General features: G+C 41.7%; 1 protein-coding gene across 1 annotated transcript in view; it reads right to left on the reverse strand.

Annotated features, from left to right (window-relative positions):
* Window positions 1–20853, reverse strand: part of CUBN (cubilin) — a gene marked incomplete at both ends in the record, with an annotated part of 152681 nt that extends 131828 nt beyond the window's left edge. The window contains 14 exons of the mRNA XM_082329622.1: window positions 871–989; window positions 2734–2920; window positions 5098–5219; window positions 5771–5866; window positions 7063–7194; window positions 7976–8144; window positions 9595–9721; window positions 13362–13465; window positions 14403–14504; window positions 15290–15328; window positions 16335–16427; window positions 16791–16920; window positions 20447–20511; window positions 20842–20853. Coding sequence (XP_082185748.1) covers window positions 871–989; window positions 2734–2920; window positions 5098–5219; window positions 5771–5866; window positions 7063–7194; window positions 7976–8144; window positions 9595–9721; window positions 13362–13465; window positions 14403–14504; window positions 15290–15328; window positions 16335–16427; window positions 16791–16920; window positions 20447–20511; window positions 20842–20853 — 1497 coding nt within the window. The remainder of the gene's footprint in view (window positions 1–870; window positions 990–2733; window positions 2921–5097; window positions 5220–5770; window positions 5867–7062; window positions 7195–7975; window positions 8145–9594; window positions 9722–13361; window positions 13466–14402; window positions 14505–15289; window positions 15329–16334; window positions 16428–16790; window positions 16921–20446; window positions 20512–20841) is intronic.
* Between the last annotated feature and the right edge of the window lie 4048 nt (window positions 20854–24901).

Raw genomic sequence — 24901 nt, forward strand, 5'->3', positions numbered from 1 at the left:
AAAATGAAATGACCGTTTTTTGCACATATAAAATCAGTGTCTCATAAGCCCACTCTAGATACTTAGTGACATACACAGCTTTATGTATGTTCAGATTCCTCACTGATGTGCTTTAATATAGCTCTGCTGAAGACAGTAGTGGCTCTCAGGCTTAAAGCTAGGGATAGGTCACGTACGTATATATAATGCTGTATAAACCACTAGCAACCACTGGTTTATAAAACTACTTAATTCATTCCATGAAATACCAAAAATAGATCAAATATTTAGATCCCAAGTAAGAAGTCCCATGCTAAAGTGTGAAGTAACATATTTTGTAGTTGTTATTTATAACACAAGTGGAATTGTTAGTTGCAGATCAGAATCAAGAATATGCATTTGAGTGCAACATTTAAAAATTAGTCCTTAAAAAAATTCAAATGCTGTTATTACACAAAGCCATTAACAATATGAATTCAGCATTCCACATTTCTGGCGCTCAGAAATCAGAAACATGAAATTGTTCTGGGGTCACTTAGCTCACGAACCAGCCATGGAGCCCATCAGAGCAGAGCTTTTCTCATGCAGCTATTCACAGATCACATTCTAAAGCAATGTAAAACAGGCACCTTCTCTAGCTGGTTGTAGGTGAATAAATTCTAACCCTCAGCTGCATAGGAAAAACTTTGAAAATGTAACCCAGCCACATCCTTAGGCTAACGAGCCTGAAGGCTTTTAAGGATCTGAAACTTATTCTTTTTGAAAAACTATTTATTCTGAGGGGATCAGATCACAGTATTGGAATATGTGGCATGAAGATGGTCACATTTGCCCCGATGAGCTGAGGGGTCCTGCAGAGTGAGAGTTTCTTTAACCTGAGCTCTATTTTACCTTGTTGGGATTAGTTTGAATAACCCAAGCGCAGCTGACCCCACTGGTGTACTGCTGGCTGTTTGGGTTGTTAGGGTAACTGAAAGTCCCCCTGGAGCCTGAGAGGTATCCTCCACAAACTGCAGAAAGAGAGAGAAAATTAAACGGATTAATTTGTGCTATCACTGTATAGACTTAAACAAACCCCAGCTTTCTTGCATAGCTTTGGCTTCCTAAACATTTAAAACAAGGGTGAAAGATACTTCTATAGAAGACTCTTCACAATTTCCTCTAAAGTGGAATGACATCACAAAAAATGAGCAAAATTACGCCCTGAGAGAAAAGTAGTTCTTTGAAAAAGAACAAAGATTTTCAGCTGGAATGTGTGGATACTGCCAAAAGATGTTGATTCTGTCCCAGGAGAATGTCCACAAACAAGTTTGTTTCCAGAAGGCTGCCTCCAGATTGAATCTTTAAATTTGTCACCTACATTGAAATAACATTTTGAAGCTAACATTATATAAAACTGTCTTTCTCAGTAGTGGTGCATCATAGGTTATCCTTCAGATGTTTTATTGTCCCATTTATTCTTTTTGGTCAGATTTCTGCGCCAGATAATACCTCTCATGATATACTGTGGTCTCTTCTCTCACTGAGCCATTCAATGAATGGGAGCTGTGAACTGGGAATCCCAAACGGCCACAGAAAAATATGTCCATAAAGCACCCAAAATACAATGCACATATAGCTACAGTGTACAACAAGCAGCTGTATTTTAACACTGAACTAATACTAAAGAAATATTCAGTTCTCAGCAAACTGAAGTATTTTGTTATAAGGAGTGGTAAAAAGAATATAATTTTGTTTGAAGTGTCCATCTAAAACATCTCACCATTTCTCAAACAGATTCAGAATTATCATGTCATAAAATGTATTATTTTTCCCTTGATTAGGAACCAAAACAAAAGTTGATATTGATACATTATAATTTCTCACTGGATAAAAACTGGTTTTCTATCCCTTCTATTACGAATGGTTAAAAATCATTTTTTTCCCACATGTGCTTAATAATAAAACATTACTGGTTAGATATTTAAGGAAAATAGGAAAGAGCCTGAAGTAGCTCTAAAATAGAGCAGATTTCACAGGGGCTACGTGAAAGTTTTACATTCTGTATTCTGTGAAAACTTAATCTGCTTTCTTCACAGCAACCTGCAATAAACATGAGCCATCTGACAGATGGTTGCCACAGGGACACTCACTGGAATGCTATCCTGACCTTGTTTAATTAAAATTAATGGAAAAAAAAATCCCAAACAAACAGAAAAAGTGATACTAAGAAGAAATGTTAAAGGCAGGACCTTACAGTCACACTATAAAACTCAGAGTCCCCCATTTTCATGGATAACATTTCTTTCATTAAATTTCTGTTTGAAAACCTTTTCTGGCTTTTCGTCTTGACTAAAAATGTCAGGACCTCTCAGCTTCACAACAAGTGAAAGAGTATGCACAAAAGAGAAACATTAATATAGTCTCTTGTAAATCTGTTCTCCTTATATTGGATCCTCTTTCCCAACCAGCTTACCAGACCACTTTCTCAGGAACAGAGATCTGGTTTTAGGATATTTGGCGCCTAGTCAAGACCAGTGAGCCTCCAGACCAATTTCATTGTTATGCTCCTACTGCTAAACAAAGCAGCTCTAAACAAAACTCATGGGAAACTCTGACTTCAAGGGACTTTGGATTGGGACCTGCAACCCACCGAGAAGAGGGCTGTTTTTTCCATCATAACTTGGTTCTTATTCACCATAATCATATACACCAAGCACCTACTCGCTGAAGCCTGGTGGCCCATTTCTCCTGGGGAGGAGGTCCTGGCCATACCTTGCTGGGCAGTCTGGCACTGCGGTCCTGTCCAGGCGCTGGTGCACTCGCAGGAGTAGCCGTTGACCCCATCAGTGCAGCTCCCCCCGTTCTGGCATGGGTTGCTAATGCATTCGTCAATGTTCTCCGTACAATTAGGGCCTGTCCAGCCCGCATTACACAGGCAGAAATATCCAGAGATCATTGCCTACAGGTATAAGCAAATGCAACAAACTTAATGAGCATGGATCACCTAAAGGAATCAATGTAGTCGGCAGAAAGACTGATATTTACACTTATTTTATGTGGAGATATCAGAGCAAAGAAATAAAACCTTTGGAACTTAATGGCCTTGATGGTCACTGGTGAATACCAAAATAAACCTAAAGTCTAGATTATCTAGCTCTTTGCTTTTTCTATTAAGTTATTTCTTTGCAGAGCTCTTTCAAATTACTTTCAAAAAGTCAAAATCTGTATTCATTTAGGCATTCAGAAAACTGTTTGCTTGGCTTTGAAATGATCACCCTAGAAACAAGTCAATCATATTATCTAAACCTTATAAATAGCAAGTCAAAGTAACAGTGGTTTATAAATCATTTCTCTCAAGCCTGTTCTCTGGGAAGTCTGCACTGCAGTTATGTGGGCTGTTAACTTTCATTTTCACCCTGAGGGATGTTAAATGGGAACAATTTCATTGCTTTCTCTGCATTATTCCTTATTCTGTATGTCTCTCTTCCACTTCTTTTGTCTCAACCTTTACTACTTCTCCTTATAATCAAGTCTTTCAACTCTAACTGTTTTAATTTCGTATGTCCTCTTTCCTTACATTTCTTGTTTTATAGACATGATTTTTAAAGGTAAAGCAGAACATGGTATTCCAGGGTACATGCTAACAATCCCATCTTTGATGACATACAATCAATGTGCTATATTCTCTATTTCCTCTTGCATTCTCTGTTCATGTCCTCTGTGTCCTGAAAAGAGATTTTCAGTATGACAGAAGAGGATTTTGATGTGTATTTAGGGCTCCAAATGCTGCTTTGGAAGGCGAAAAAGTGTTTTCTGATCTGCATTGCCTGATATCTAATTAACATTACATTTCGTCTGTCATTACGCTGGCCAAACATAGCTCTGCTGTTCCTCTATTTTATTAGATGCTTCTGTAGTCCCATTACTGAAGTATCTGACTGTGTTATTATCTTTACGTAGTAGTTTGTAGCCATGATTGCCTACGGTTGTATATTAGGATATATTTAGGGGAAGACATCATATCTTTTAATAGACTGACTAAAATAAATAGTTTCTAAATAGTCAGAAAAAGTAGATTAGATCTGGGCACAAAAGGCCCTTTAAATATCTGAGTGAACAGACAATAGGTACCTACAGAAAAGAGAGTGAGCAATGCTGGTAAGGGGTGGAGTGGAGGTGAGGGGATCATCCCCTTTCACACAGAAAATGGGAAAAGGGAAAGGTAACATATCATGGAATCATAGAAACATTTAGGTTGGAAAAGACCCTTAAGATCATTGAATTCATCCGTTAACCTAACACTGCCAAGTCCATATCATATGTCCCATTTCCCCCCTGCCTCTCAGGATCATCAAAAGGAGGATATCCTCAGACCAATGTGGACAAATGGGATCAGACCTTACTGGAACAACAAATTCACCACTTGTGAACATTTCTCCAAAATCATAATCATAAATATCCTCCACAACAGAATGATCAAAATCCCCAGGTCTGCAGCTTGGACTTTCCTGAGCACAGCACACCTCACTGAGGAAGCCAAAAGGCCTTCACAGGGTCCGTGCGGACAAACTAAATGGTCACTGTGCATGAGAATGAATTCACACCACCAATCAGTAAAGGTCCAAAACACTCGGCTACCAGCAGGAGTACAACCAATTCCCACGAAGGGCCCTTTCCATATCCACACAAACAGCCTGAGACTCCAGGGGGACTCTCACAACATCAGCCTAGGAACAAATAACTAACTGTACTGGATATTAACAGTCTGAAGGTGAGCAGAGGTACTGGTTTTGTTATCATGGGTAATTCCTCCATGATCCAAGGTGGTAAATTACTTCCCTGTCCCACCAGGGACCCAACTGATTCATCAGTTCTCCTGCACCAGCATCCCATCACTAGCCTGGGGTACCAGCTACAACCTCTCAGGTTATTAGTGCCAAAATTTCTGCCTCTACTTCAAACAGAAAGAAATGGCTTGTTTTCCCCATGTATATCCGTTGATCTCCCACTCCCCGCTGACCTTGCCTCATTACCTTTAGTATGTCTGCACTCAGTTTTCAGTCTCACCAGTCTCCCTGTAGTTACCGGTTATAGCTACATATCGTTGTCACTAACTGCGAGGAGCCCAGCACTTACCAAGCACTGCCCATTTGCACAAGGGTTTTGCAGCTGACAGACATCACTGAGAGGAGAGCACCCGTTCGGCCCATATCCACTTCCAGTGTACCCAGATGTGCAGGAACAAAACGGCATTGGCCCTTAGGAGATGAGACAAGATACAGAAAGTAATTTCGTCCTTGTTACAATGACAATACAAATGACAATAAAGATCCTTGACATTTGGAAGCAGAGCCTTTATTTAAATCTAACTTATTTGATCTTTTGATACCTTCCGGGGTCAGCGTCCAGTCTGACCACGAAAAGATCCCTAGCGTTGATTTGCTATGGGTATCTGTGAGTCCAAGGTCACCTTCGTGGGAAGTGGTGTGAGTAGTCAAAAGGTATTTATGGAAACAAGAAGAATAGTAAAAGCAGCTGAAACTGGAAAACCACATTAAAGAGAAATGGTGAAGATCTCCACATTTTTGTAATGAAATCTGCTCTTTGGTGGAGCATAAATCTATTTCTGTCAGTGTTTGTGGAAAACAAAACCTGCTAACCAGCCTGTAAATTCCTTTTGGTGAGGCAAAACTGACTGTGGAGAAGGGGCTGCAATCTAAATATGTGGCTACAAAGTGGATTCAGCATAACCAAGCCCTCCTTGAGATTCACACTGGTATTACTTACAGTCCTTAGGAGAGCATCGTACCTGGAGCTGAGGTACAAGTAGCCAAAGGATGGCACCCTCCATTATTTATTGAGCAGATATCAACTTGGGTACATGTTTGTCCATCTCCCTCATAACCTGTTCGGAGGTAAAGCTCGATTAGTCTGTAACAAACTATGTTCTCTGAGAATTGACAGCAAAACAATCATCTGGTGAGAAAAAGACTAATTTATGGTGCAAAATCATAGTCTTCTGCAGTTAAAAAGTTGAGATATCTGCTGAAGTAAAACCTGGCATATTTATTGTGGTTCTTACATTGCAGGGATAGATTCTGATTGTAACTAAATCCTCCCACGATTTTAGAAAAAAAGGTATATTAGTGCTAGCCAAATATGGGTGAGGTGAGTGAGGCCACAGAAGCTCATCTCTCTCAGCCACCATGTGCTGCCCTCCCTACGCGTCTGCACCCAGCCAGCCCCAACCACCTCCAGGCTTCCCACTGCACGCCAGAGCTGCCCTTGGGTCTCAAACGCAACATCCAGCTCCTCTCAGGAGGCTCAGCAGGACCAAAGCACTGCAGCACGACTCTGCACGGCCAGGGCTGAGGTCCACTGCACCACATCAAAACTTGTCTGAGGCCACGTTTCCAGCATGGTGATAGCCCTTCAGTGCTCAGTACCTTAGAGCCTTCACTACCTGCAGTCTATTGCCATTTAAATAGCAACTGAAAGGTCAATTAGAAACACTTTTTCCTGCTAGTATTTCTAGTATTGATAGCATGCATTTCATAAAACATTTTAAACCACAAACCACAAATGATAAAGATGTAAGTCACGACTCCCACTGCTTGACCGGTACTGCAATGGAAACACTGCCTTCTTAGGCAACATTCAGAGTGTGACAATTACCAAGGCTTTTTTTAAGACAGACAATACAGCTGATTTATGGCACACAGGATACTCTCTCAATTAATACAGACAATGAAATCACTATCATAATTACACAATCCTTGTTTCCCATTGATGATCTTATAAAGGAAGTACTTCGTCAAATCAAGGCTCTAACACTGAAAAGGGCTACCTAGTAGAAGAGAAACACATTTCAGAGGATCATCATTAGAGACATACTCTACAAAATGTTCATTAATAGCTGAAGCAGTTTGAATATACTTGGACTCTGCATTCTATATTACAGCGTTGCTTTGTGTATGTGATACTTCTTCATACAAAACCAATCTTCAGCTTTTTAAGTCTACCATAAAACAGGCTCAAATGTGTTGAATCTTCATCTTCTAAGCCCTTCCACAGTTTCGTCAACAAAAAAATCCATTTTACCTGGCGGACAGAGCCCACAGTGGAAGGATCCCATTGTGTTGATACATTGAACCATTGGCGCTGTTGAGCAGCCTCCATTATTACTTTCACATTCATCAATGTCTTGGCAGCTGTAGCCATTTCCTTGCCAGCCTAAAAAGAAGCACAGGGAAGTCATTAAAATAGAAAATGCCTGGCCTTTTCATTTTCTTCTTTGACCAGATCTTTTCATAGAGCAGAAAAACATGACTTTTGAACTTCACTTCATTAACGCAAGAGAAGACCTGTCCCTGTCATAACTGATGACAATTAATACTGGTCTGCAAAATACTGGTCTGTTTCAAACACAACAGCGTGGAGATGTGTGTGCCAATAACATTTTATTTTAACTGTATTCTGGATATTCCAGAATCAGACACACTTTAACCTAAAGAGGAGGTAGTTCTGGTCTAGTGCACACATGTACAATTCGCAGCAAAGCTTTATCATAACTCTGGTTAAATACTTCAAATACTCCTCCTATACACACCACCTATGCAACTCAGGAAGAGCAATCACAGGTTATATGGCTTGAGGGGACAATTAGATTTTTATATTGCCTTAGGGCAGTGAGCATAAGGATATGAAAGTACTTCGGACCTACTACATGAAGGTAATAGGATATGACGGACGTGAAGGTACCTATGGGCCTACGTATGAGGGTACATCAGACCTATTTAGATGCTCAGTTTAGGATGGGATAAATCATGCGTTAGACTCCATTGCCTGCATTACCTAGATAGGACATAACCTGCAGGCAGTTATTCTCTAGAATACAGAGCAAAGCATTTCATGGAGTTACTCTCATCTGGATCCTGTATCTGTGCTTATGACATACAGCCAGTACTACCCATTGCCACCCCCTCCCGCCTGAGAGCGTGGAAGAACGCGATACCTGCGGGGCAGGGATCACAGGAGTAGGAGCCTGGTGTGTTGTGGCACTGCACAAGTGGATTCTGTGAACACGGACGATTAGGGAGGCTGCATTCATCTATATCAGCACTGCAGGCAGGGCTGCCAGGAGGGGACATCCAGCCAGTGTCACAGATACAGTGGTACTTGGGCTGCCACAGCAAACATCACATCACATATTTAAGACAGTCAGAACAGTCAAGAAAAGGGCAGGAGGAGTTCATTTTATAAAATGTCTTTCAAACTATACGAAGAAAGCTTTCAGAGCGTTACATTCTGCACATTCCATTTTAGAAGTTGCTTCGGTAATTTTCTCAGTCTATTTCTTCCTCTGAATTTACCTATTTGGATTATGGAAGCAACAACAGGCTCATTCATTATGTTCATAAAAGAAACCTGTAATTTACCCCAAAGCTTCCAGAGAAAATGAACAGCAATTATGAGCTGTACATAAACATAATTAAAAGTCATCAACTTGCTTTGTAACCAGGGTAAACAGATCAGTGTAAGCAACCTGAAATCACCTTGGCTGTTTTCCTTTAAGCAAACTGTTCAGTAATCTGTGCAATGTGCACCACTGACATTAAATGGCAAATATACGTTTTCTTTGAGGAAAAGAGTTTTCTCTCTTGTAAACTTTACTAATGGCCAGATTTCAGCATTTATCTAGCTTTGGTCCAATTAAAGCTAATGGGAGCTTTATTGTTGACTGTCACAGGAGCAGACACTGTTAAGCCAACACTGAACCCTTTTGAAAAGCTTTCTCCACAAAAACTGAACAGAAAACAAGTGATGAGTTGTGAAAACTTTTACAAATTGAGCAAAGAAATTATTTTACAGCATAGCACAAAGAATATGTGGTGTGTGTGGAATGGTGCACGGGTGTATAGGAGTGTTAAGGAGCACAGGCTTGGCAGGGTAGTTTTGGAGGGCTGCTCTGGGTGGAAAGAGCCAAAGCTGGCATGTTCTGTATGTCCCTTTGGAGTGAACACCCTGTACCCAGATTCTCTCCCAAAAAGAATGAGCTGGCTTGCTCCAGAAGACCGTTCGAGTGTATGCTAGCATCCACCCAGTGCAGACGCTTGGAGAGCTTGGGCCTGGAGTCAGAGACCGAGTCCAACTGCCAGTGAGGAGCACCAAAGCTGAGCAGCAGCCACCCAGCCGCTATGCAGCCCTGGCGGCTCCCAGGCCACTGACAATAATGTTCCACAGGTATGCCTTTTCCTAGGAAAAACAAGATTCGTGATGTTTGTCCTTCTTAATCATTTAAGTAATAAAATATTCTAGCAACTTAGAACTCCCCAAATAATGAACAGTAGGAATATTATGCTTCAAATAAGACTCTGGCTTATTCAAAGAATATTCCCAAGCTCCCTTTGGATGCAGTAGTAGATCTGATACTGTGACAAGTACCTCCAAAAAGACACAAGGCATTTTCCATTCTTTCTGCTGTCCTTGGGACAACAGGGAGTTTATGTTGTACAGTGGCATTCCTTGCTGTTTTTCAGCAGCAGTGTGCGCTACGCAGTTTTGTCGTGCTCAGCATTATTTGTTGCTTATTCATGCTGTGCTGTGTAATGAGACTTATACATCGTTCCTTACCTTGTTGGGCTGATCCCTGTCTGCATCTATGCAGATGCCATGCCCACAGAGCGTCTCAGATCCTCCCTGGCAGTCATCAAACTTCAAGGCACAGCGAGGCCCATAGGTTTCTGGAGTACAGGAGCAGCTAATGGTGAAAGCAGGCAGAAAAATCAAAATGTTGTCTTTATATAGCTGTTACGGGTCACATATTGCCATAGTAAGAGATCATTCCCCACTCTTTTATTTATGTGGTGTTCCTTATGAAATCCATCTATTTAGCTGTACTGACAATCCCATTAATAATCACGCACAAAGGCAAGGCTCCTGTTCAGCAGAGACTCAAGAATCACATAGGACTTGTGCATAGCCATGACTGTCTGACCCTGTGGGAGAATCCACAGCCTTTTGTTACATTCATAAGCGAAATCCAGAAAAAAAGAAATGTCTAACATAAGACTTCAACAAAATACGAGCCTGGAAATCCCCACTCAGTCAGAGAGCAGGTAAACTTTGTGTTTCAGTTTATGACCCTCATATGATGCCAAGTGCCTAAAACCCTACCTCTAGCAATATTCAGAAATGCCATGTCTGGCCTGTCCCAGAGAGCGGGGTACCTTCACACCCACACCTCAACATGTGGCAGCTGCTGTCTCAGCAGCAGCCCAGCTTTCAAGGAAGTGTGGTGGGCAGGAGGAGGCACTTGGGGCTGACGGGGTGGGAAGAACAAAGTGGTGGGCTGAAGGGAGGCATTCTACAGGGGAGATCTGGCTTGTAGGCTGCCAGCTGCATTGCGTTGTTATTTATAGGGCTCACCTTACTCATAGCACTGTACATACACGGTGGAACTGAAATGGGGAATTTCTAAGCCACGGGGTAATGTTTCCCTTTTCTCTGGCCCTTTATTTCTATATAGACCAAATCTGAGGTTCTGAGATACAGCTGAAAGGGACCTAAACCTACAGAAAGCCTCCTATCAGTTCACCAGCTTTTTATTAAAATGATAGTAAGACACTTATTTGGATGCAAGTTATATGCTGCGATGTCTGCTGATGTCGGCTCCTCACAGAGACATATGGCAGGTACTCACCCTTCTTGGATTGCTTTTAAGCTGGCTAATGAAAAATAGACTGTAAAAGCATTTATCTGCAGAATTTGAATCAGGGTATTCCACAGGGTATTCCAGTGCAGCTGATCTGGACCTTGGAGCAATTTAATAAGCTGCTACTGTCCCCGCCACGGTGTCACATGCTCAGTTGAAATAGCAGTTTGATAAGCCAATTGCAGATAACTAAACCCTGCGCCCAGGATAAGCAACCCACATGAACTTAGGCTTAAAAAACCCGCAACAGCTTAATGCTTAACTGCAGTTTGCAGTACTGTAAGATAGCACGTTCAGTATCATAAGAGACGGCAGATAGACCAACACCATATCACAAGCACAGTAGCTCAACCTGGGCAAGCACAGAGGCAACAGGTCAGGGAACCAGATCACCTTTGTATGTTCAAAGTACATTCAGAGCTGCATGTTCAACTTCAAAGGACACAGCAAGGCAAACTGACGAGCTCCAAAGGAGGAGGACAATGGCACTGCCTGCTGCCTAGTCTGGCAAAGAATAATCTGCTGCCCATCTGAAGTTGCTCAGAGATCAGCTTCAAGAAGTAGGTCACACTGGAAGGATCTTCAGCCCAATTGTGATGCATTGCTGCTCGGCACTGCCCTGGTTCTCTCCCATCACTGACGGCATGTTGTGATGAGGCCCCTGTTATTTTGGTTCTGACACAGAAGTCTGATAGACCTGGGGACTCTCACAGCTTTTCATCCAACTGATGCAATGTCCCATTAAGGTCCCGATTCAGGAAGGTGTTTCCTGGATACCTGCTCTTTTTCCTCATACTTCAGTGCTTTCCTGAATCACAGCTTGGAGCATGCAGATAAAGAATCTGAACAGGGAGTGAAGACTGCGTTATGCTCCATTTCACAGTACCTAATCCAGTACCTCCCTTTTCCTGGTGTTATCTCTGGGGACTATGGAAAGTTAAATCTCACCCTTTTCTTTACCTGCAGTCCATGCTGGTGTGTATAACTACACCAGAGCAGGAGTGGGGTGACCTGGGTTGCTGGGTCCCAGAAAATTTAGCAGCAATGTTCTCATGGTTGTTGAAAAGAGCTGTGTCACGCTCTACCTGGGGACGGATTTAGCATCTGGGGAGCACTCAGAAATAAGTAAGACAGTACATGAAGGGAGACTGTGAAGACAGCACAACGGGATTGGGGAAAGGACTAAACAATAATCCTGAGGGCATAATGCAAAAGCAGTAATATTAAGATTTGGATGACTTATAAAAAGGTCTTAGGTCATTTCAGGAAGCACTGATTCAGCAAGTACTAAGGAGGGCAGGAATTATATTGGGGAAGAAACTTACAGGAATCATGACTGTACTAACACAATGACAACACTTGCAAGAAAGGCAAAGGGTTTGTCTTCTCAAACCTTAATTTAGTCACACACCTGTACACCACATCTCTAAACACAGTAAGAAACAACAAGTAACGGCAGGCTGCTTTGTGTGTCGTTTCCTTGACAAATGTCTGTGTTGGGGACAGCTGCAGGCATGCTAGAAACATCCTTTAAAATCAAAGAAAAGCTGACAGGAAGCATCACGTACCAGGGACACCTCAGCAGGCTCGGTGTTAATGCTGGAGAGTGAGGAGCACTGCAGGAGAACTTCCCTTGTGTGAGGTTCTTCCAAGAAGTGACAAAGCACTATAAGCCAGTGTTAAGCCAAGCAAATATTTGTGGGGGCTAAGATTTTCATGCTGAAGCAGGAGACAAAATGCTTTGCAGAAAGCTGTGGCATGCTCTCCAGCCTGCTTGTTCCCATTGCACAGGGATAGCTTTGTATTACATCTGAAAGTTATTTATTTACCAGATTATTTGACATTTTGGAAAATAAGACACAGAACGTTCAGGCTGGCTTGCCCTGTAAACAAGAGCATGTTTCCTAAGGAGCTGGGCACAGCCAGAGAAGGATATACTCCAGGGACCTCATGTCTATGAGGGCCCGCACACAGGCAGCCCAGGCACCCTCCTGGCCAGCCGGCTGCAGACAGCATTTCTCTCCCCTTTCTGTCTGGCAGCACTGTGCATTGTCTCAGCAGCGCCTGTATTTCTGGGGGGCGTGAAGGCATTTCTCAGAGTTATGTGGTGCGCTGGGAATGCCAGTGATCGAGGGTGCCCATATATTCAGGAGGTTTCCAACAACTCAAAGCCTTTGCTGGGCCAAAGCTGTTCACCTCCTTCATCTCCTCACTCCCTTTGGTCTCAAGGGGTAGGTGATAACGAAGGGGTGATAACGTGGCTGTGCTAGGTGGGCGCGTTGGCGAGTGCTGGTTACAGACCAGCATGCCGCATCTCGCTGCCCCAGCTACATCCCATGGTGCAGTAAATTTCTATTAAAGCATCTGCACCTGCAACAGAGGGCTGGGTCACTGGAGCCAGTCTCCAGTTTGCAGCCTTCTTCCCCAGCATGGCTGTGTGATAAAACTGGTTCTTGCTGCTCTTCTTCTGTCAAAGCAGGCAATGGCTTCAGAGGGCCTTCTGTGTCTGCGGTGGGCTCGGTGTATGGTGTATTAAGGATTTTATATTCTCTCAGACCGCAAGGGATTATAGTGCATAGATACTAAACAGACTTATTCCTAGAACTTGTGCTGCAGGTGTGATATGGGGTACAGAAATAGCAGAGTATTTTACACAGGATTTTTTTGTCTAGTTTTGAAAAGTTACCTGTAGCTGCCTGGTGTGTTCACACAAGTGGCTCCATTCTGGCAGCCTAATGCTGTTCCAGCATAAATCTGGCATTCATTAACATCCACTGAACACAGGAGGCCCTAAGATGAAATGGAAAACCAGTTTATTTTCCAAATAACTGAGAAATGAAGCAAACCATGGAGCCAATGTTTAATATAGTTTCCAAAGATATACAAACCATGGGCCGCTATCAACACAGCTTCCCTTATGAAACATTATAACAAAACTCTATTTTTCAGCTGTATTTCTGTGACCCTGGTTATCAGTCAGATGGGGGATAAAATATTTCAGATGTTTGTAGAAAGCATATGGACAGCATAGTACTGTCATCCCCTCTACTTTCCAACTCGCTAGCAAAAGGCTCAGAAAACTTTCTTTCATACGGTTTCTATCAGAAAGTGTTGTTTTATTAAAACTGAAAGCACAGCAGTTTTGACCCAAATGTTGCTGAGACAACTTTCAGGTTGAGAGCCTTTGAGAAGAAGATATAACTTTTCCATCTCTAGTGCATGTAACAGCACCATTAAAGCCTTTGCCAATAAAGTCTTTGGATTTAAAAAACTCAGAATGGGATTGATTACTTACACATCCATGTGTCTTGTTTCTTTGAGCTTGAATAAAAATCCTTCCCTTCCCCCATTCTCTCTCTATCTTTGCATAAGATCAACAGCAAAGCGTTCAGTTCAGATCACTGCTCAGCAAAAACCAAAGACTCATTCTGTGCTGTGGGAACTGCCAAGCATCACTGACTTCATGGGCCATTGCCCACGTATAACAGTGCAAGGTCTGGCCCAATGGTTTGGGCTTCGTTGTTTTGGTATACATTGATACTGTTGAGAAGCAAACATGTTGCCCTTCAACCAAACGATGAGTGTGATACTGCTGCTTTGCTGTTCAGTACATCTCACTCTGTCCTGAGCAACCTTAAAATCCTACGCTTCATCACAATTACACTAAGTCAGGTATATCCTTACAGTCAAAATACACGCTCTGTATTCAAGGAGGCTAAAGACTCACCTGCCAGTTGCTGGGACAGAGGCAAAAGAAACCATCCAGTGAGTTTACACAGGTCCCTGAGTTCTCACAGGGGTTACTGCTGCAGGCTTTCCTCTGGATAGCCTGAAACCCAGGAAAAGAGCAGAAAATGAGGTTCCTGCTTACTTGGTGTTTCATTAACATTTATTTTCAAGACAAACTTTTTTTTTCTTTTTTTTTTTTTCCCCTCATTCTTTCTTGTGTTCCCCTCCCCCCCCTTTTTTTTTCAGCAAGGTTGATTTGTAAAGGTTTTGAGCTGTTTCATTTATCCTTGTACAAAATAATGACTAATATAATTGGTCTTACACAGGATGGCCGGCTGCAAGCACTAGGGTGAGAAAAGCCCTATAAGAAGTAAGTACTAGCAGAGACTGTTTGGCAGCAGACTGGGAGTCGAGATGGAGGGTTATCTTGTCTTCTCAATTCCATGGGTGACTCATCTGACAGCTGCTTGTACTGGCAGCCGTAGCTGTGGCTTGTCACAAGCTCAGTGGAGAAGCAGGTGACAGTTGAAAATTAGCTATTTCCAGTACAATATAAAATCCAGTTTGAATTCTCCAGTCTTTGTCTTGACAGATCAGTGACGGAAGAGTTTACTTCTCCTTGGTATCTAGTTGTTGTTCTTGAGTCTACAATTGTTTTTCCTTTAAAGAATGCAGGCTCCTACACAGTTTATATTTTGTAAGAAGGCATTTCACCTCCTCCACAAATCCTGGCTTTTTTTTACCTCCTGTTACCAAAAAAAGTTTTCCTGAGTAATGCATGAGAGGAAAGAAATCACTTAGCTATTTAATCATTGCAACCTCACTTTATTTACTTGGGGCTGGGTTTTTCTTTTTTGATCTCTAGTTTGTTTCCCATTTACTCACCTGCTCTAAGCTTTGAAGTTTGTTGTCAAGACTCACAATCTGCAAGAGAAATGCAAATTACATTGTGCTTTGTATGAGAGTGACCACAGACATACGTGCTGGATGCTAGCAGGCTAAGAAAATGTTCTCTTTTGAGAAACGAGAATAGCTGGTATGTGAAACCAGGTGACAATCAGGTTCAAAACAGGCCCATTCACTGGGATTTTGGTGTTTTAGGCTGTTCAGAAAATGACAGCTTAAATATGTCCCAGTTTGGCTCCAAAAAGCAAGACTCAGTCTTGTGAAGACGTATTCAGGTGCTCAACGTTGCGAATGTGAATATTCCTGTGGGATTGTTCGGGCGCTCGCATGCATGCGAAGGCCGGAGGTCTGAGACAGTACACCGAAAGCCAAGAAAAGGTTCACCATAGCTCAGTGGGTTATAACCGCAAACAGCAAGCTGACACTGAATCAGGGAATATGATGGATACGTATTAGCGTAATTTCCCTAAGTGGAAGTCTCTTAGGCTATAAAATATTTTCCTATAAGGAACTTCCGGCAACACTGTAACAAGACACTTAAACCAAGTTAGACAAATGTTTCAAAATCCTCTGTTGGAGAAAAATCTTTAGTAGCAGGGACGAGACAAAACTAGCGCATAGGTCTCTTCTTTCCACTGCAAACCCCTATAGCCCATTTCACCTATGGAACGGAAAGTCTGTGTAACAGCTATAAGAACATATACGGTCCATTTCCTGAATTTGGTGGGATTTCACTTGCATATATATTTGAGGATATAGTCCATAGAGATGTTGACAGTGAACAAAAGAAGAATCCTAGTAACTGGAAATTATGGGATTTACAAAAATGTTTCCATTGTCTCCAGAGTTACTGAATAAGTATCTCAACATTAAACATAGACTCTGAGCTGATGTTAAATATGGACTCTGCCCTAGTTCCCTGAATTGGAGTTCAGAAATACTAAAACAAATCAGGTAACGATGTTAATCTGAGGAATGGAAAACTGGGGATACTGGAGGAGGATAACATGAGGTTATGGCTCACCTTGGAGGTCAGCAGAGCAACCTGCTGGGACACATTCTGAGAGGCACCATTGGCTTTTTTAAGCTCTTGAATCTCTGCGTTACTTTTTCTCACCTAAATTTAAACAACAAAGATAATGTGAAAAAAGCTTGGCTTTTTCAAAAGCTTACAAATGTAAACAAGCTTTGCTTTTTCAAAAGCTTAGGAAGGTTTTGTTCTTGCTTAACTTTACTATTATAAAGTCCGCTTAAATACAGAGAGCTCTGTTACATGCAAAATTTAATCTTTTAATTATTTTCTGTAACGGCATGATTACTTTACAAGTCTGCAATAACTTACGGTCATATTAGAGGGCTGACATAGATAATATAAAACAACAATCATACAAAACACATCAAACATTTGCTAAGACAAATTCTGAAGACAAGCATGCAAAACTGAAAACGATAACATATTAAGGAAAAGTAACTATATCACCTGACTAAAAAGTTCTGCAAGGTCTTCTTCATTAATTTTTATTTTCCCCAGTGGTCCAGTTCTAAATTCAATATTTTTGCTGGAGCCAGCGTGGAACACTAAATTACCCTGCTCTGAGGATAAACGAGGCCTGTTGTATTATGGAAAAAACAAAGAGATCATTTAGTTACACATATCTGCCAAAGAGTATGTAAAGAAGAGCTGCAGTAAAGCCACTCTGTTCCCATTACTGGCACTTAGAAGCCACCATATGAACAAATGCATTTGCAAGCAATGGTACTTACTGCTCGTCATAAATGGTTCTTTTCTGCCTCTCTTTTTCATAGCGGTTTGATTCACAGCTCAATCCAGTAAGTAACAATAATGCAACTAAAAGCCCAGGAGCAGGAGCAGCCCAAAGCATTGCTCTCCTCCAGCTGTCCTGCGTTTGAAGTGAAACCTCCAGTGCTGAATTGTGCTGTTATGAGCCCAGGTGCCCTTTGCTCTCACACAGCTCTTTATTCACAAGGTGCCCATTCTGCTGTCTTGTCTTGCAAGGGTGAACTTTATCTCGAGTATCTTAATTAAAGATTGACAGCGTGCAAATCCTCTAGACGTTACATGCATTTTTCTCTTTTTGTCTTTTGGTTTCAGGAGCTTTGAAAGATCATTAATGGAATTCTGCTTGTATTTTATCATTATGTCTTTGACCTTTGTACAGCTGAGCACCCCTGTGCCTCAGAGCACCTTGTAATCTGCAGCTGGCTACTGCACGAATGGCTCGCTCTCCCCACATGCTGCACCACACGGGTGAAGGAAAGATGATTTGGCAGTACTAAAGGACGTAGATTGTTACCAAAAAAACAAAAAAACAAAAAAACAAACCCCACATATAAAACCCACAGTGGCTGGCAAGGAATATTTGTATTGAAAGAGAAGCTTCCAGCCAGTAATTTATTGGGCAGATGACACAAACAAGTTAGCAGTACCAAACAGCATCCCATGGATTACAATTTTAACCAAATATGGTTGCTCTGACTCAAGGATGACTCAGTCCCCAGATGCTGGGGAAACGCTCACACACCAAGGGGACTGCATTTTGTTTGGCATGTGTAGGCTGTCTTCACTGCACACACTAGGGCTTCCAAATTCAGGGCCAGCCATAGACAATGCAGAAGGCCAAGGAAGAATTCAAGAGGCTCAAAAGTAGTAAAAAAAATGCGAATTAATACATTTTGAGAGATAAAATTTGAATCTTGACCCCATTTTCCTCTACCCTTAGCAGTACCTCGCAGCCTTCTCAAAAGAAGTGTCCCACCCAGATGCTTGTCGGTACTTGTCTCAGGGGCCCAGGCTGTTGCTGCTGGAAGCCATGGCAGAGTCCACGTCCCACCTCCATTTGCTTTTGCCAGAGTCTCCATATTCCCCTTGCACCAAGACCTTGCTGTGCTTTCCTCTCCCTGCTTAGGGGAGTTTTATGTATCTTTTCCTTCCTCATGCTAGGAGCTACGTGAACCTCCAGGCCCACCACCATTCTTTTTGATTTTCCTTTTTGTTTAGTGGACAACTCATTCAGGTTGCTCACATTTCCAAACTCTACTGAGAAGAAAAGAGTAGCAACAGTTGTAACTGCTCTTGCTCAAAGATAACAGTAGCCACCATTCACTGACCCTTTCAGGCCCAAACCTTTCCGGAGGCCACGGAGCTCCTGCACTTCCTAACCCTGCCCAGCCTTCCTTTCTGCTCCAGTTTGTGCTTGTCACCTACCGATGTCCCACAGACATGCAGGACATGCCCTGGAGCTGGGGGACTGAATGAACTCTACAGCTTTCACAGACAGAAATGCTACAAGGTCAAAGTGCCCTGGGAAGAAATTGGATGTGGTGACAAAAAATATTAATGTCACCTCAAAAAGAGACAGAGGTGGACTGTGGAAATGGGTGCGAAGCCAGGACAGCTGATGTTTGTGGTGCTGCCACAGATAATAACTTGATCCTTACTGTGAACAACTGTAATGTCCGAGATTATGCCAGCTGCATCCCACCACCTCCACCATTTTCTGTTGTTTGCATAAAAACCATATTTTTATCACATTTTATTATCTGTGTTTTTAGAAACTTATCTCAGAATTCAAAACAGGGTGAGCCTGCTGACCATCTTTCTCATGCTCGCACAGACTGTGATGCAGGTAACCCAAGAGTTGCTGCTGCTGCTGCCTGGAGGTCTGGAAGGGCAGAGGGGAAGCTCCTCCTGAGCCCACGGGGCACAGCCCATCCCACGTGCCTACCGCTACAGCAGCAGCAGCTCAGCTCGCGGGATATTCACCTGCTCTGCAGCAGCCTGTGGCCTCCAGGAGACCGGATCTATCAGCGATGGCTGCCAGAACAGAGGATCATGAGGAGGAATCGCCACGTGTTGTCCTTTACCATCACAGGGGATAGTGTTTACATGAAAATACAAAATTGTATCCTCAGTTGTTGAAAACTATCACTGCTCCATTCAGTCCAAGTGAGTTACAATATTTTACACCAACTGAGGATCTGTCCTCACACATTTTTTTATTTCCTATTCTGCTCTTTGCTCTGAAACCTCTGTTCACAAACAGGAGAGCATAGATAAATTATCGATGTCTCTGTCTAGTCGACAGGACACCTTCTGCCTCTGGGTATCCTGGTACTGTCCATTAAACTAGTGTTCACTAACATTCTTCATGTCAGTTCCGATGTCTGTCTGGGTTTTTTTTGCTTGTTTTGTTTTGGTTTGGTTTTTGTTTTAACAGTCTATTGAGTTTTTATAACTGTCAGTTGGGTGTCAACTTGAAGAAACTATGGGCCAACTAAACCTGCACTTCCTAGCAGGCTGGTTGAACGTAAGCATACTTCAGGGACTTTCTTGCACAAAGTCCACTGTACGCTGACAGTTTTCAGCCTGGACTTCGGCTGTGACCCACAAAATCCTTCCTTTTCTCTATTCATTTCTTTTGCATACTGAGTATGCATTGCCCCTCTCTGATGCCTGTCAATCTTTGATTCAAGCTCCCCTTTCCAACTAATTAACTCCAATACACCAAACGGCCAATGAACAATAAGCCATAGAGGATGGGGAGAAAGCTGCTAATGCAAGGAGGAAGAATAAATAAGTCTTTTCACCTTCTCTTCATGCAGTCTTTACAGCTTAGAAAATGGTTGACCTGAAGACCAGGTGACTTTGACTATGCACTGATTATAGGATGGAAAGAGAGCTCTGGACATCTATCTAAACCTTGCATGACACGCTATTTTCCATTTCATTAGACCTTCTAGATTCTAGTTAATTTACTCTCTATTCCTAGTGAATGCACCAAGTTGGGAAATCTATAAACCATTTAAGGAGAAAAATAGCTCCACACCTTTTAATTTTACTGAAATATATTGGATTGAGACATTATTTTTGGAGGAACAGAATGGAAACCCTGCAAATGTCTGGCATAAGAATAGGGGCTGTTCTTCCTAACAAGGAGAGCTGGCACGAACTCTTCCTCCCGGGACAGATCGTTCATTACCTTGCTGACATTACGGCTGAGGAAACACCTCTAAAGAGTATAGGTTGTGCACAGACTTGGCAGGAGGTAATGGAGCATTTGTCTCTATCTAATTCTGGTTGAAGTTCATCCTGTACTAGCAGGGACTACAACTTACCGCCATCTTATGTAGCTGAGTGAAACAAAATGGTGGTATCCCTCTATTTCTCCAGCAGTATGTACCTGCAATGCAAAGATGCCGCTGTAGAAGACAAGAGTTGACTCAGATTATGGCCAAAAATTCAATACACATTAATTGCACCTAGGAAGACAACTCAGATTCAGAGACATGACACGAGTCTGATGATGCTCCCTTTTTATATGGGGGAAGGGCAACTATTGGTGTGAATTGTAATCTGGTTAATTTTTTAATGGAAGACTAACACCTAATCCTTTATTTTGTCCTCTAGATGCCAGAAAGATCCCTGCTATTCAATATTATGACTCAAATATTTGCAAATAATGATAAATCCAGCCCCATTGCTGATTTAATCCCAAGCAGCGCACATTTACCTGAGTTTCCCCTCAGCTGAGGTCATGTCTCCCAGTACTTCCATCTTCACTTCCCTGCATCCTCCTTTGTCTTTCTTCTTTCTAATAATACTCCAGTGTTCAAAAGTGACACACGGCATATGAAGCAGCACTGTTACCTCCATGATACAAATGTGCAAATTGCTGGTGTAAACAATGCTCCATCTCAAATTCAGCACTTTCTGTATGTCCCTATAGCTCTGAGACAACCAAGCATGAAGCTCGTATTAGGCCCTATACGGAGTATCAACAACCACAAGGTTTACATCAAACAGGGGTGATTCTGAAAAATAATGTTCCCCTTTCTGCCCCTTACCTATAACCACCCACCATCGCTTGCTTCCTTCCTTCTCTTTACTTGTGTCTGGAGAGTTGCATGGCCGCAGCACCTTCCCCAGGGGCTGCAGCAGCTGCAAGACTCCATTTCCCATGCCACTCCTTTTGGATTTCTTTTACTTCTCAGCATCCTGCCCTCTGACATCTGCTTAAGATTTTGCTCCCTCAACACAGCTGATGAAGTTAGTAAGTTACCTGCTGATGAAGTTAAACTAACTGGCCAAGAAATCTAGGTTTTCAGTTTTTAATACCAAATAACAAAGAGATGAGTTCTGATTTAGTTAGCTACTTCAGCTGGAATTGATCTACTGTCCCAATTCTTCCTGGGTTCCTTTATCACAATGAAGGCAGTTATAACATATACTAGTTTTTTTAGTTTCATTATGAGACTTGTATTTTGGTTCTTCTGTCTGATTTTTCTTCCTACATACGTTGTTTCTACAAACCACCAACCACTTTGATGCTTCCTATTTTCTGTTTCTTTTTTTTTTGAAATTAGGGTCATGAAAAGTTTCCAGTCAGTTACATTGGCTTTGTTCTTTTCTATTGATTATTCCAGTCCTTTTAGCACATTCCAATTGCTTTAACATACATTGGAGTTATTTTTAGGGACTTCCATTTGTATAGTCACCCTTCTCCACCAATAACCCTAAAGCCATGAATGGACTTGGCTGCACAACCTCCCTCAGATTCGTTCTATTCTGGACTGTTGGCTTTATCGAGAGGCTTAGATCTGAGACAAGTCCATAAATCATTTGCTGTGTATTGATGCTGTGATTACAAATATTGGCATTCTGTCACCACACAAATACAAAGAAGTAAGAGTGGTCATACTGTGTTAGAAAAAGATCCATCATCTAGGTCAGTACCCTGTCTCCAACAGTGGCCAAGAGCAGATAGTTAGGAAATTAAGGGTACATGAAGGGGCAAGCACATACAGTACCTCTCCTAGGTACAGTCTTAGCCTCCATTTATTTGCAGTTCGGGAACTTCTTCAGCCAGAAGTCTACATACTCAGTACTCTCAAAGGATTTTTCTTCCATGAACTTGTGCAGTCTTCTGAACTCTTCCCCAAGCTTCACCTTACAACACACGTACAATGAATGAGTAATGCCACATGGTAAGATCAATAGACAGACAAAATGCCCCACAAAAATAGTAATTCTAAGTAGAATCCCATTTTTAAGTGTAATATTTATAAACAGAATGGGATTAGTTTCTTTTTTTAAATATATACAGGGCAAACATTTGAACTAATCAAAACTATTTATTACTGTCTGGGTATGAGAAAACATATTAGCACAATCAACATGCTTTGCTTCCAAATGCCAGCTTGTAATTTAAAAATGTTTGAGTTACAACAGCCCAGCGCATGGACGAAAGCACAAGACAAACATGCTCTCAACGAAGCTGGGATTTCAGGATGTATTCCTGTGTTTAAAATCAGAGAGGCTCCCCACTGGAGGAGATTTTAGGGACTTCTTTGCTGCAGAGTTTTCTGAATCCCAGTGAAAAGCTCCCAACCAGAGTGGCCACCTGAAATTCCCTCCAACAACCCTCTCTCCCTGCGTGGTGTATTCCACTCAATTTGAGCCCCTCCAACTCTGCTTTTTGCTTCATCAGAGCTCTTACCAAAAAGATCCCTTGTCCGCGCTTCCTCCCACTGTCAAACGGACCAGGTGGAGGAAAGATAACAACTCAGTTGTCTTCTCTTCACAGATGGCTGCCTCATCACCTAAGGCCAAATATTTCTCTTCTTCAACAGCTATATAAATTCCCCAACCCTTGTAATCAAATAAAGAAAAAAATAACACAAACTTCTTCATGCTCTTCACAACAACATTTAAATTGACATACTATCACTACTCAATACTTAATTTTCCCTGGTGTCTTGGATCTCAGTTATCTATTCAAACAAGTTGTTACTAAACGAGCATGAACTTCCCCTAACGAGGCTGTGTAACACTGGAATACTCACGTTTGCACAGGCAAAACAAAAATGGTTACTGGAATTAATTTTGGGCTCTATGCCTAGTTTCTTAAACTTTCACATTATTGTTCCTCAGATATTTCTTTGACCATTTCTACTTTATTCACTATTTAAGACATATGATAGTGTTATCAATCAATGGTTTTCCAGCCTGTAATACACAGATTCCTGATGATCCTTATACTCCTCCCAAGAGGGTGTGCAAAAGGTAAGAAAGATAAAAAAGCCTGTGGGCAGGAGCCTTACCTTCAGTGCATGGAAGGATGCACCTCCACTGGAAAATTTTGAGTTTGTGTATGAAAAAATATTCAAACCCACTGTGTTAAACAAATGGCATTTTAATAACTTCACTGCTACACAGGTTTCTTCATGAGTACAAGGAATCCCTACATTAACTCAGATAAAAACAAGCTTATGTAGGTAAGACATTCTGTAAGGCAGCACTGCAAGCTTCAAAAATGACTGCATAAATATGACACCAGCAAATATGACATTCTTCTCCTCAGTGGAGCTTCTAAAGTTTGAGGGAATGCAAACACATCATCTCACTCAGATAATTAAATGTGTTTCAGATGTGCAGAGTAAGTGAGCTACAAAACCAAAAATCAGATTTTGGAAATCTCCTTCCATTTCCAGAGCTGTCTTCCAGATTTCACTCATTTACCTTTCAGCTGCTTTTGTAATCACATTTCATTGCTGTGAAAATGCTTAAGCTGAAGTTGCAAAGTGCAGCACTGATGTAGGCTGCAAAGTACTTATGACTAGGAGACTGCTCGGAAAAGAAAGCAATGTGATCATCAAGTGAGGTCAAGCAGGTGCAACCAAAGAGAGCTCAGTAAACGAGTCTAATAATGACAAACAGATGGGATAAGAAGCAGTCACTCAATTTAGCTGCACTGGTATTCCAGGGTTAGCAGTGGTAAAATACACAAATAACGTATTTACAACTCTGAAATCTGTTCTTTCAAAATATCTCCTTCAGAAACAGCTCTGATTAGCAAGCAGATTTCAGTCTTCACAATCACATTGAATTAAAATTCACTGTCAACATGTAAGAGGCTGTATTGCTATATCAGTTCTAGATGCAGCTAGATAACTTTCAACTTACGCTTTAATACTGCTTGCTTATGAGTGGCATATAAATCATTAAAACATGTTTTATAGATTAAGGAATTGAAAACTAATTGTTACTAGTAATATTTTGCCAAATATTATTATAGTGAGGCAAAATGAACACACTATTTACATGGTTTAGCAGAAAGAAATCCCAATTTATACATAAAATTGATCTCCTTTGTTTTAATTTCAATGTTTGGATCATGTTAGATAGCAACAGATCTTCCTATTATCACATTTCTTCCAAGACCATATAGCTACTAGTTATTGATCTGGCCGATAAATCTACACAATAATCACCATGTAAACAGGCAACTGTGGTTCATAACACTGTCAAAACCACACTTGCTCTTTGCAGTTTAGTAGTAGGCACAGCCTAACATTAGTCTAGTACATTTTTGCCATTACAGTACTACAAGAGCCCAGCTAAAGAGAGACGCCAACCTCATCCTTCTCTAGAGCCTAGTCCAGAGCTCTTTTAGGAGAATCCATTTCCATTTCTCTTTCATAGCTGCAACAGCCCAAGTGGTCCAAATGCTCTTAGGGAATGCGACAGGCTGAAGTAGGTCAACCCAAGCTTTTCCTGGTTTAACAGTCCAG

This window comes from Platalea leucorodia (genome assembly GCF_965183815.1).
Source record: "Platalea leucorodia genome assembly, chromosome: 1".
NCBI lineage: Eukaryota > Metazoa > Chordata > Aves > Pelecaniformes > Threskiornithidae > Platalea > Platalea leucorodia.